Source organism: Tinamus guttatus, unplaced genomic scaffold (assembly GCF_059628265.1).
Source record: "Tinamus guttatus ecotype Peru unplaced genomic scaffold, ASM5962826v1 Tinamus_guttatus_pri_ptg000515l, whole genome shotgun sequence".
NCBI classification, from domain to species: Eukaryota; Metazoa; Chordata; class Aves; order Tinamiformes; family Tinamidae; genus Tinamus; species Tinamus guttatus.
This window is the reverse complement of record NW_028289049.1, coordinates 786,220-798,369: the sequence shown is the minus strand read 5'-3', so window position 1 is coordinate 798,369 and position 12,150 is coordinate 786,220. Positions and strand designations below refer to the sequence as shown.

Below are 12,150 nucleotides of genomic sequence, written 5' to 3'. Positions count from 1 at the left end.
GCCGGCGCACCCGCCGCCCGGAATTCCCGAACCAGCTCGGTAATTCTGGATTTGTATTTATTTCTTGTAAATTCATTGTGCCCAAATCTTTAAGTGCTGTTTAGATACCATCCTTTGAAGCAAAGGCATTTTACATTTACAGATAATGTATTTTTATTCTCATGGTTTGTTTTTAAATTTACTTGAATCGGTCATGTTAAATAAAACATGTTACAGAAGTATTTTTAGCTTTTCAGTGGAAAAAATACTGGTTTAAGCTGCTACTGCTGCGTTTCTCGCCATCGGCCTGAGGTGCCTTTAGATGGAGACAGGGAGCTGCAGGGTGCCCTTAATGCAGCAGGGAAATGGTGACAAGTGGCAAAGGCTCCACAAGCCAGGCAGGAGCTGAGTGAAGCAATGGGCCCTTTAGCAAGTGATTAAGGAAGAGGGCCGAGTCTGCTCTGTCTTCCGGAAAGCACCTTTAATCACAAGTTTCCAGACTCCAATTTAGAGCTAAATGAGCAATCTGAAAAAAATCCCGGGTGATGCATCCCTGCCTGCGGGCCTTCTGGTCACAGGTGACAGCTTACTGAAAAGTAATTCACAGTATTCCATACACGAGTCATCAGTCACATCCAGTCTCGCACAGCATACGTGCATTGAGCTCAGGTTGTAATTGTCAGTAGCTTTGTAATTGTTTCTTCATTTGATACCCGCTTTAACTTCATTAGAAACGTTCCCTGCAAGCTGATGGTGGTAGAGGAGGAGAAGGGGCCTCGCTGCAACGCGGGAGAGAAGCAGCGGAGCGGAGTCGCTCCAGGCTGGCGCCTCCCTGCCCTCGCAGGACACTAGAGCCCCGTCACGTCGCGCAGTCGGCGGGAAGCGTCGTCGTTATTATCAGCGCTGGCTCGATAACCCCCGCTGGAGGGAAGCTCTCATTGGGGCAGAGTCTCTGCACGGGCACCTCATGGGCCAGGGGCTCCCCGAGGGCTGGGGCCGAGCCCACGGGCAGCTCGGGGGGCGGCTGCAGCGCCACCACCACGGCCTTCTCGTCCTCGATGACCAGGTTCCGCAGCTTGCGCTGCCGGGGGTTGTAGTTCTCCACGCGGTCGTGGATCTCCATGTGGCGCCTCAGGTGGGCCTGGAAGGGGAAGGGTCACGGCAGATGCCAAGGGCCTGGAGCCCAGAGCCGCCTGCGGCGGGGAAGAGCGCGACGGCACCGAGCTGGGGAGCGCCCAGGGGAGGGATCCCCTTGATGGCACCGAGCTGGGGAGCGCCCAGGGGAGGGATCCCCTCGACCAGCGGAGCATCCACGGGGAGGGATCCCCTTGATGGCACCGAGCTGGCAGGGGAGCGTCCAGGAGCTCCCGGCACAGCCCAGAGCCCCACGAGCAGCTGTCCCCGCACCATGGGCCGGGCGCCTTTGGAGGGAGAGGAGGCGGCGCTTGTCCGGGATGGATTCCAGCCTGCCCACCCCGGTCACCGCGGGCGAGGGGCCGCCGGCAGCGCGAGGCCCTACCTGCCGCGTGAACTTGTAGCCGCACTCGGTGCACTCGAACTTGCGCACTCCCTTGTGTCTGCGAACGTGCACGCGCAGCTGCTCAACAGCTGAGGAGAGAAGGGGAAACCAGAAACCAGTCAAGGCGGCGCAGCTGGGGCCCCAGCTATAATGAGCATTCCTGGGGCAGGGATGTGCTCAGCCTGCTGCTATTCCAAGGCACTGAAAAGGGCAGGTGATTTTGTTGTTGGTGGTTTGTCGGTTCCATCTTTCCTTGCCCCCCAGCTACTCCCCTATCAAAACTCAGAGCCCAGTCAGCTCTGTATGTCTGAAGAGTCGGCTGGGAACGCTGCTTTTGGGGCACGTGGGCATTTGCCACGCTGTGACAGAGGGGACTGATTTGCATGTGGGCATTTGTCACGGTGATGCCCTCGGGACAGCGACAGCCAGCGAGCAGGAGGCCGTCCCTCCTGCGGGCGCGGATGCGGCAGCCCTGGCCGTTACCTTTGAAGGTCTTGGCGCAGATCTGGCAGAAGTGGGGCCTCCCCTCCTGGTGTCTGCTCGCGATGTGCCTCAGCAGGGGCCCCTTCTCCGTGAACCTCTGCTCGCAGAACTCGCAGCTGAACGGGCGCTCCCCGGTGTGCGTCCGGTTGTGCTTGTCCAGGCTCGCTGCCGGCACCGGGGGAGAGAGTGCGCGCCATGGTCACGGCACAGCCCACGCCATGGTCATGGTGTGGCCCACGCCACGGTCACGGCACGGCCCACACCACGGTCACAGCATGACCCGCCCCCCGGTCACAGCACAGCCGCCGCGTGTGCTGCCACGGGCAGCAGCACGCCGTGTGGTCACCAACACAACCGTTCTCTCAGGGCAGCCATTTTGGGAGGCCCTGGCCGCCAGCGGGCAAGACGGCGCTGGCTCCGCGTGCGGCCTCGAGGCAGCGGGGCCGGGGGTACCTTGTGTCCTGAAGGTCTTGCCGCAGAGGTGGCACTGGAAGGGCTTCTCGCCCGTGTGCGTGCGCAGGTGCATGTTGAGGTTGGCTTTCTGCGTGAAGGCGTGATGGCAGAACTCGCACACGTAGGGCCGCTCGTTCCTGCCGAGCGGGAGAACGGGTCTGACCCCGCCGCCCCAGACCGTCCCCGCTCAAAGAGTGGGTTTTCCTTTCACCGCTGCGTCTGAGCTGCAGCCCCTCAAGTCAGCGGTTACCACCGTAACCGGAGGGGCTCGCGCCGTACCTGTGCTTGGCCTTGATGTGCATCTGCAGGCCGTTGCGGCTCGAGGCCCTGTGCCCGCACTCCTCGCACACAAACAGCTTCTCTCCCCGGTGCTTGAAGGCCTCGTGCAGGCGCAGCTCTGTCCGAGACAGGAAGCACTTGGAGCAGGTCGAGCACTGCGAGGCCACAGGAGAGGTGGCGTGAGGCCGCGCGCCGGGACCCGCTTGGCCCCGGGCCCAGCTGTGGGCAGAGCGCCCTGCCCCAGTGCTGGAGCTCGGGTTGTTCCCGCTGCGCCGGGATCCCTGCTGCCGACCGCGGCAGCGCACCCGGCTCCGAGCGGAGGGAGCCGCGCGGAAAGGAGCCGCATTGGGGTCCACCGGGAGAACTGCCGGGTGGCTGCTCCTTCACCCACAAGCTCTCTCGCCAACATGCCAGCTCAGCCTCGCGCCAGGCGGCCCTCCTCACCGCGTGCGGTTTCGGTGCGCCGTGCAGCTTTATCATGTGGCTCTGCAGGTCTTTCTTCTGCATGAACTGCTGCGCGCAGGAGGAGCACTGAAAAACGGGAGGAAAGAGTGAGTTGCCACCTCCCCAGGAGCAGCGGAGCCGCGCGCCGCTGCCGCCGGCTGACGGAGACGCGGGCAGAGGGGCTGTCACAACTCGCTCGGGGCTGCCAGGCGAGCGCCGGTGTCGGAAGGAAAAGCCGCGTCCTTGTGACTGCAGCCCCAGCACGGGGGCCCCGCTGTGTCCCCGCGCAGCCCCCTCCGGCAGTGACGGGCTCTCCCGGGAACAGAAAGGCCCTTCGCTCAGACACCCCCTCCTCCAGCGGCGCCACCAGGCAGCTGTTCCTAGGGGCGCTCGAAGGCCGCAGCACTGACCTTGTACGGCATTTCCCCCGTGTGCGACACCATGTGCAGCCGCAGCTCCATGCGCCGCTTGAACACCTCCTGGCAGACGGAGCACGTGAAAACCTGCAAGAAACGGGAAGGCGTCGGCGTCTGCGCGGCAAGAAAACAAGGATGCGGGAGCGCGACACGGAGCCGCCCGTCACAGCGGCGCCGGGCAGGGAGAGCGCTGCCGTCCCCGCAGTGAGTGCAGTGAGCGCGCGCCTGCCTCGCTGGGGACGGCCGCCTCCTGCCTGGGGACACGCGGGCCGCACGCAGCCTTCCGCACGGTGCACAACGGGCCTTCTCTGTGCCCAGGGGTGAAGGAACGTTGTTTTCTGGGACAAAACCATGTCGGGGACAAGACGCCTCTGTGCCCCCACCTGCCCCCCATTTTGGGCACTGGCTGTGGCTCCCCCAGGTACCTGCTCAGATCGGTTCATGCAATTCCTGGCTTCGTGCTCGAGCAGGTTCTCTTTCCTGAAGTAGCATTTACCACACTTGGAGCACTCGAATGGCTTTTCTCCGGTGTGTTTCCTACGGGGAATGCAGAGAGGGGCCGTTACTGCCGGTGCGGGAGCAGCGCCGCTCCCCAGGCCCCCCTGCAAGAGCTGCTCGTCCTCAGGTCACGCTCAGGACCGGCTGTGTGACCCACATCGTGCGCAGCCCTCGATGCCGGGGGCTGCAGCTTCAGCGCCCGCCCCTTACGCGCAGCTCCCCAACGTGCGGGCGCTCCAAGGTGCTCCCGAGCGCCCTGACGGGCGCTGCCCGGCCAAGCCCCAGGCCACGGCATCCCCTGCAGGTGTCCGGTGCGGACAACGCGGCGCCGGTCCCTGCGGGCAGCGGGCCAGCCCCCGCCGCGGTGCCTCGCGGCCGCTCCGTGTGGCAGCCCGTGCCGCGCTCCCTCGCTGTGGGCGCCCGTTGGGAAGCGCCATGCAAAGGGCATGGACGCGAGGCACGGCCTCTCGGCACCCTCACGCTCTGCTTTGCGCGGCCCTGCTGCGCACCCTCGTCCTGAACCTGGGGACTGCCTCGTGGACACCCAGAAGCCCCACGTGGATCAAGGGGGGAGCGTTCGCAGCGGCACTGCTCTCTCGGGTAGTTGGCTCCGACCTCGGCCTGCCGTGGACAGGGGCCCCTGCCTGGCCGGGCGCCCGGCAGACCATGCCGAGGCTCTCACCGTGGCGGCATCGCGGCGGGGGCGGCGTGCGGGCGGCGCAGGAAGGCACGAGGCGGTTACCTGTTGTGCACCTTCAGGTAGTATTTGCTGAGGAAGGTTTTGTGGCACGTGGGGCACTCGACGGGCGCAGCGACGCCCTTGCCGCTCGCTGGGGTCACGGGCAGCTCCGCCGCATCACCAGGTCCCTTCCCCGCCACCAGCATCTTCTGCGCGTGCGGCGGCTTCTCCTCGGCAGCGGCGGCAGCAGCGGGGTCGGTGCCAGAGCCCGGCGGCTCCGGTGGCTCCGGCGGCGGTGGGAGGGGGGCGTCCCCGTGCGAGTCCGGCGCCGCCTCCGCGCTGCCGGAGCCGGGGGCGCTGGCGGTGCCGCTGCCGGTGCCGGTCCCGGTGCCGGCGGCGCTGCGGGCGCGCGCGGCGGGGCGCGGGGGGCGGCGCGCGCGCGCGGCGGGGCGGAAGGCGCGGCAGAGCGCCACGGCGTCGGGCACGCCGAGCTGCTCGGCGGCGGCCAGCAGGCGCGCGCGGTTGTGCGCCGTGAGCGCCAGCCGGCCCGTGTAGAAGAAGTCGAGCAGCAGCTGGAAGGTGTCGGCGAGGCCGTCGGGCAGCGCCACGCGCGCCGCGCCGCCCGGGCCGCCGCGCGCGCGGAAGAAGCGCGAGCAGCTGGCGAGCACGGGCCAGTGCGCGCGGAACTCGCGCCCGCCCACGCCCAGCGTCGCGTCGCAGAAGAGCCCGGCCGCGCGCTGCCGGTTCAGCTCGCGCAGGACGCGCGCGCCGTGCGCCGCCGCCGCCGCCATCGCCGCCCCGGCGGACGTGACGCCGCGGGCGCGCCGGATGCGCGGGCGGCGCCGGGCCCGGCTCACGGCGCGGGAGCGCGCGGCAGGAAGGCGCCGCCGAGGAGCGCGCACGGCGCCGCGCACGCCGAGCTCCCCGCGTGCGGCAGCAGCGCGAGCGCCGCGCTCCGCGCCTCGCTGCAGGCGCCGGGCAGCTCGCGGTGCTGTCGGCCCCATGACAGCCACGGCCGCGGGCTCGCGGTGCCTGAGGGCCGGCAGCACCGGGATGCTGCGCTGCCCCTTCGGTGCAAGCGCGCGCAGTGTCGCGTGCACGTTGGCCGACTGCGAGCACGTGTCGTAGATGTCGTAGCCCAAGGAGACGTTGGGGAGGAGGCTGCTGGGGTTGTTGATCTCCTCCGCGGTGAGCCGCATGGTCTGGAAGAGGTGGTAGCCGTGGCTCTCGAGGGCACGGGCGCTGCGCGGACGCAGCTTGTGGCCAGGGTAAGCCGAGAGCAGCACAGGGGCTGCACGAGGGACCCGGCACGGTCCTGCTGGCGCCCACGGAGCCAGTCACAGCCCTGGGGACCCTGTCGCCCTCTACCACAGCCCCGGGGACCCTGTCACCCTCCCGCCACAGTCCCAGGCACCCTGTCACAGCTCACTCACTTGTCACAGGCCTCCACCTGCGGGTGGGTGGTAGCCCGTGGCAGCAGCCCGTGTATGGGGAAGAGCACAGCGATGGTGTAGTCGCCATCCCTGACGAAGGCGGCCGTGGCACTGCAGGGGCTGAGGCGGAGCAGGGCGGGCGGCAGCACGGACACAGACACGGCCACGGCCATGGACACGGCCATGGACACGGACACGGACACGGACATGGACACAGACACGGACACGGCGCTGCGGGGGACGCAGCGACAGCAGCGCCCCTTAGCGCCAACATTTGTGTGGGGGCGGGGCCAGCGGGCAAATTTGCATAGGGGCGGAACCACGCACGATTTGCATAGGGGCGTGGCGCGGCAGGTGTGCTCATTTGCATAATGCGGGGCCGAGGTGACATTTGCATGCGAGGCGCGCGGACGTTGCGCGGGGGGCGGGGCTGCGGCGCTCTCGCGAGAACGGCCGCCCGCGGCGCGGCGCTCTCGCGAGAGCCGGCGGCGGAGGAGGGCGGCGGAGGCGGCCATGCCCGCGCGGCGCGGCCCGCTGCTCCGCCGCCCGCTGCTGCGCCGCCCGCGCCGGGCCCCGCCGCGCGCCGCCACCGCCACCGCCCGCGCCGAGGCCGCCTGGCGCGACTTCGCCGAGTCCTTCGTGCGCGCCGGCATGGTGCCGCCCGCCGAGGCGGAGCTCGCCGCCGTGGAGGGGGCCGAGGGCTCCGCCGTGCTGCTGCTGGCGCCGCAGCAGGTGAGCGCGGCCGGGCCGGGCGGGCCGCCCCCCGCTGCCGCCGCCGCCGCCTCACCGCCGTGCCCCGCAGGCGCTGACGTTCAGCGGGAAGTGCCGCCTCACGTGCCTGTACGGCGCCGTGCGCGTGCTGGGCTTCGCCGTGGCGCCGCACCAGCCGGGCCAGCCGCTCTTCTCGCCGCGCACGCACTGCGCGCTCGCCATCGAGGCGCTGCCGGCGCCGCCGCCGCCCGCCGCGCAGCTGCGCCGCCTCCGCTGCGCCGTGCGCGCCGCCATGCGCCTGCGCGGCGTCGTCCGCCGTGAGTGGGGCCGGGGGGCGCCGCGGCCGGTGCCGTTAGCGGCCGGCGGCGCCCGCTGACGGCCGCGCGTGTCGTGTCGGCCTTGCAGAGGGGCGGCTCAAGATGATGGCGCGCTTCTCGCCGCAGTGCGCCGTGGTGCTGCTGGAGCACCTGGACACGCCGCAGACGCGCTTCCTGCTCAGCCTGCCGCAGCACGTGCGCCTCTTCGAGGCCCAGGTGAGCCCCGCGGCCCCGCGGGCGCCCCGGGCGCCGCGCGCCGCCTCACGCCCTCCCTCCGCGCGCAGAAGAGCGCGGCGCCCGGCTTCACGCCCGAAGACGCGGTGCTGGCGTCCGTCGGCATCGTCAAGTGCGGCGCGGAGCGCGGCCTGCTGCTGTCGGAGAGCATGTGCCTGGCCCTGGAGGAGCTGGTGCGGGCGTGCTGCGGTGAGCGCCACGCGCTGCTCGCGGGGAGGAGGGCCCTACCCGGCTGCAGCCGGGGGGACGGCCCTTTGTGGGGAGAAGGGCCCATTTTGGGGGGTGTTCATAAATGGTGCTGGTGTTGGAGCTCTCCCCGCCTTGGGCGGGATGCACCGGCGCTCCCCGCCTTGGCGTCGGAGCTCTCGTTCCGACCCCCTTCGTGGAGGGTAGGGAAACCGGGAGGCTGTTGCTGTTGTTCTTTTGCCTTTTATGTAAAACAGACATCCAAGCACCTCAGGGTGCTGGTCTGTTTCAGAGTGTGTTTGTCTTTCCAGTGGAAGATGAAGGTGCCCCTGTGATTATGGTGTGTGGTCCAAAAAACGTTGGGAAATCAACGTTTAACAGATACCTAATTAACCTGCTACTGAACCAGTGAGTTTTTTTCTACTTCCTACTTCTAAGCTTAGGGTAAGGAAAAATAAAATATATATATATATATGACTTCCACGTTACTGTCTTGAAGTTGAGTACTTAGAAAGGATGTTGGTGCAATTGTTAAATAAAGTTTGTTAGGGTCTTCCAAGTTGGTGCAATTGTTAAATAAAGTTTGTTAGGGTCTTCCAAGCTTCCTGGCACAACAGCGTCTGGAAGCTTGTTCTTGTGATCGTTCCTTGTCTAAGATAAAGCTGTTGTAAATCTCATAGTTGGTCTTGAAGTGCCCAGGTAACACGGAGAGGGGGTTAGTACAGCCTCTGGTGACCTTGCCCGCCTGATCATCCTGTTCCTCCAGGACAAGGAACGAGAGAGTCAAGTGTTAGTTTATGTTCTGAGAACTTAACTTTGATGACCTTGATCAAAATTAGGTTCTGCCTCTGATATTTTGCAAGTTGTGCCCTTTTTCTCTTTGGTGGGAGCTAATGCACTGGGTTCTTTTATTGCAGCCTTCCCTCCGTTGAGTATCTGGAATGTGATATAGGTCAAACTGAGTTTACACCGCCTGGATGTGTGTCTTTAACTAACGTAACGGAGCCATTTCTTGGTAAGAATATTGGCGCTTTCTGCTCTTGCCAGAACCTGGTTTCCTTCTCAGAAGGCGCTTTCTGAGTAGAAACTGTCCTTGGGGAGAACTAGCCGTGTCTGCTGCAGTACCTAGGCAGAGTAAAGGCAAAGTTGGGGGAGTATTCCCTGCAAGTCTTCTTAAGGAACACAGAGTTGTTCTCCTGGTTTGTTTTGTCTGTTTTAGATGAGAGAAAATACTTGTTCAGAAGCGGGTGGAGCAGGTTGTGGCAAGAAAAAGCAGATTGCCAGATTTCAGATTTGCAGTGTCTATTTGGGAAAATCTTTCTCATTCTTTAGTATCTGTAGAAGGTGTACAGATACTAGTCTAGTTTGAGGTGAAGCTCGAGGTCTAGTTCGAGGTGAAATACGAAGCAGGTTCATGCAAGCTGGGGATGCTGCTCGGAGCACAGTGCAGACTTGTGCAGGAGAGGCAAAACTTTTCCTCAGATGCCGGCTGCAGGGGAATGACTCTTAGCAAATTGCAAGGAAAAGACACCTCTGAGTCTATTTCAGGGGAGATTGCATGTACATGCTATAGGGAGGGGAGCTTTGTTTTGAAGCCCCGCAGCAACCAAAGCGTTCCCCGTTCCAGGGCCGCCGTTCACTCATCAGCGCACGCCGCGGAAGATGGTGTATTACGGACAGACGAGCTGCGAGCAGGACTCCGAAAGATACTTCGATGTAGTGAAGTACGTGTTCAACTCGTACAAGAAGGAAGTGCCCTTGGTCATCAACACCATGGGCTGGGTGAAAGGTAAGCAGCATAAACCTCTTACGAGATGATGCAGAATGACCTTTGTAATCTGTATCACGGCACTTTCTAGATCTGGAACTAGAGACTAGAGCTCACCCCTTGTGATGGAGCTGGTGTTACTGTCTTGCAATGGGTGTTCGGGCTCGTTGGCACAAGCGGAGCAACGCCGTTTCCTCTCCTCCCTAAAGGCGAGGGGTTGCTGCTGCTGACCGACCTGATTCGGCTGCTGTCGCCCAGCCACGTCGTGCAGATGGACGTCAGCGACTGGAGAGCCATGGCTCCGCTGAGCGCCGAGGCCGTGCGCGTTGCCCCTGGCCTGTACACGAAGGGCCAGCAGCAGCCCAAGAGCAAGCAGGTGGGCGCGAGCGGGCCGGAGGGCTGGAAGGCCCCCGACGGGGACGGAGACGCGTCGGCTCCCGACTATAAGTTGCTGTATATCCATCCGGAATTCCCTCGAGCGGGAGCTGCGGGTGAAGCGTAAGTAGGAAGTCGGTGCTGTGTGGAGGATAAGGAGCTCCACGGAAATGTTCTTAGCCCAGAGCCACGTGGCAGTCGCTGTCTCCCAGCTTCTTTCTGTGTCAGTCTGTGTGGATATCCAAAATCTGCTCTTCTCGGCATCCTAATTCTTCCTCGCCTCCCTGTAGGGATTTTTTTTTTAAAAAACAATTTTGTTTATTAATGCCTTCTGGAAGCTGAAGTAATATTCTAGTACGCCTTGGGTACTCTTAGAGTGAATAAGTGTGCGGTTGTAAGTTTTCTTAAGCATGAGAAGAATTAAAATTTAAGCTACTAGGAAATAGCAGCTGACTTTGTTGTATACGTTGCCTTTTCTTGGTGTCTTGTGATTATTTTCCCAGGCGGGTGCACAGCAGTATCCTACGTGACATGGCAATCCTGGGTTACCTTGGCCAGCTGCAGCCTGCAGGCTTGAGCTCGGCACTCCCACTGCATAGTCTTGTGCCGTATCAGGTAAACTGAGGGTTTTGGAGGGCTTGGGGCTGTTGCAGGGAGGTTTTTGGTAATTTGGGGTTTTGCTTGTGCTGTGAACTACAAGGAGGCAAAATAAATAAATTCAGCACCCTTAAAGGAGGCTTTTGCTGGAGCGTCCGTGGGCAGAGTTCGTGTGTCACAGTGTGTGGGTCGGGAGCTCTCGGGTTTTGTGTACCCAGCCTCATCTCTGAAAAACGGACCTGCGTGGCCGAGGAGCTGATGGTCTGCGCGTTTTCTTCCCTAGGTGCCTTTTAATGCTGTTGCACTCAGGGTTATCCACACCGACGTCGCTCCTACCAACATCATGTACGCCGTGAACGCCAGCTGGGTCGGCCTGTGCCAGATACCGGACGCCGTCCGATCGCAGACGGACGGGCCGGTCCTGCTGACGCAGACGCCGCTCTGCGACTGCCTTGGCTTCGGTGAGTGACGAGCAGCGGCTCGCGGTGCTGCAGGAGGGCAGCGTGAGCACCTGGAAAAGCAGGTTCTGGAAAAACCCTCTATTCGAGGAGCTTCCTCTGTGCACAGCAGTTGTACAAGTCTGAATTAAGTCACGGGTCTAAGACTGAACTTTGTGTGTGTTTCCAAGGAATTGTCCGTGGGGTTGACATGGAGAGGAAGCTCTACCACATTCTGACACCAGTTGCTCCTGAGAACCTGAGGCTGGTGAACTGCCTGCTGCTTGGGAATATCGCTGTTCCCAACTGTGTTCTTGTGAGCCAGGTGAGAACTGCGTGTGAGGTAAACCTGGCTCTGTCCTGCCTTTTCTTAGGCTCTCGTGTGTGGAGGTTATCCTCCTGGGGATTGTCCTTAATGCATTTGAAAAAAAAAAAAAAAAAAAGGAAAAAAGGGAAGAGTGTTCTTCCCAGTTTTCAGCTTTCAGTGGGGTTTGTTCAGTGACACCTTAACTGCTTTTCACCTGAGGGCTTTTTCAGCCTCTTTAGAGGAAAAAAAGGACTATGTTCTAGCTGAAGATGCAATTTCCTCCATTTCTTCCTCTGTTCCTATTATTTTCCAGCAAGGAATTGAGGGAGAGATACCTTATGTCACATCGGAATATAATTACACCATCTTGGGATCTGGGAAGCTGAAAAAGAAGAAGCATTTCAAGAGAAGGGAGCACACGTTCCCGTGCGACTTCACCTAGAGACTCTGCGAGCCTGAATTCCAGGATTTGCTTTGGCAAGGTTGAGTCTATGCACAGAAGCCCCAGATAAACCACAGAGCTCTGTGTGACCCTGAGCAAGTGTCCACTGTGGGCACTGCAACTTCTCCGTTTTTATTACTGTTGTTTTATATTTGCAATACATGTTTTGCTGTTTTGTAATAAATATCCATTAAAAATGGTATGAATTTATCTAAGCCTCTGTCGCTGGGGCATAGCTGAGGTAACTTGCGAGGAAATACTAAAAGCTTCTGTGCTTTAAAGAGCACGTTAGTAGCATGGAGTAATTCCTTCTCCCGTTTCAGTTTTAGCCTTTGACTCCCCCCGTTCAGAAACTTTATCCCATGTGCTGGGGTGGGGGGCCAATAAACCTCAGCAGAAGCCACGTCTGTTAGTCATGATCTCGGTCAGAAGTTGCACAGATGGTTCTTTCCCTGACTCTACAACTAACTTGCATCTATCCTAGCTCTTGTTTTGCTCTGGTTGCTGTCTTGGTGTAATCTCATGTAGCTGCTATAAAAACCCTTTTTCCAGATAACCGAGCGCAGCCGCGGGCGGGAGCGAGCTGCTCGCGT

At 61.8% G+C, this 12,150-nt stretch overlaps 2 protein-coding genes across 2 annotated transcripts; one reads left to right on the top strand and one right to left on the bottom strand.

Moving 5' to 3' along the window:
- Positions 1-838: 838 nt before the first annotated feature.
- ZBTB48 (zinc finger and BTB domain containing 48) lies at positions 839-5,541 on the bottom strand. The gene is made up of 10 exons (XM_088533694.1): positions 5,019-5,541; positions 4,814-4,901; positions 3,999-4,110; positions 3,568-3,660; positions 3,158-3,244; positions 2,714-2,868; positions 2,435-2,571; positions 1,982-2,146; positions 1,499-1,587; positions 839-1,120 (listed from the first exon to the last, which is right to left on the bottom strand). Exons 1-10 carry the CDS (start codon positions 5,539-5,541, stop codon positions 839-841), a joined length of 1,731 nt encoding a protein of 576 aa, XP_088389820.1.
- Positions 5,542-6,696: 1,155 nt separating this feature from the next.
- NOL9 (nucleolar protein 9) lies at positions 6,697-11,580 on the top strand. The gene is made up of 12 exons (XM_088533692.1): positions 6,697-6,915; positions 6,986-7,211; positions 7,300-7,427; positions 7,496-7,634; positions 7,943-8,039; positions 8,549-8,646; positions 9,259-9,420; positions 9,609-9,897; positions 10,278-10,389; positions 10,655-10,832; positions 11,000-11,133; positions 11,429-11,580. Exons 1-12 carry the CDS (start codon positions 6,697-6,699, stop codon positions 11,555-11,557), a joined length of 1,911 nt encoding a protein of 636 aa, XP_088389818.1. The 3' UTR covers positions 11,558-11,580.
- Positions 11,581-12,150: the final 570 nt, after the last annotated feature.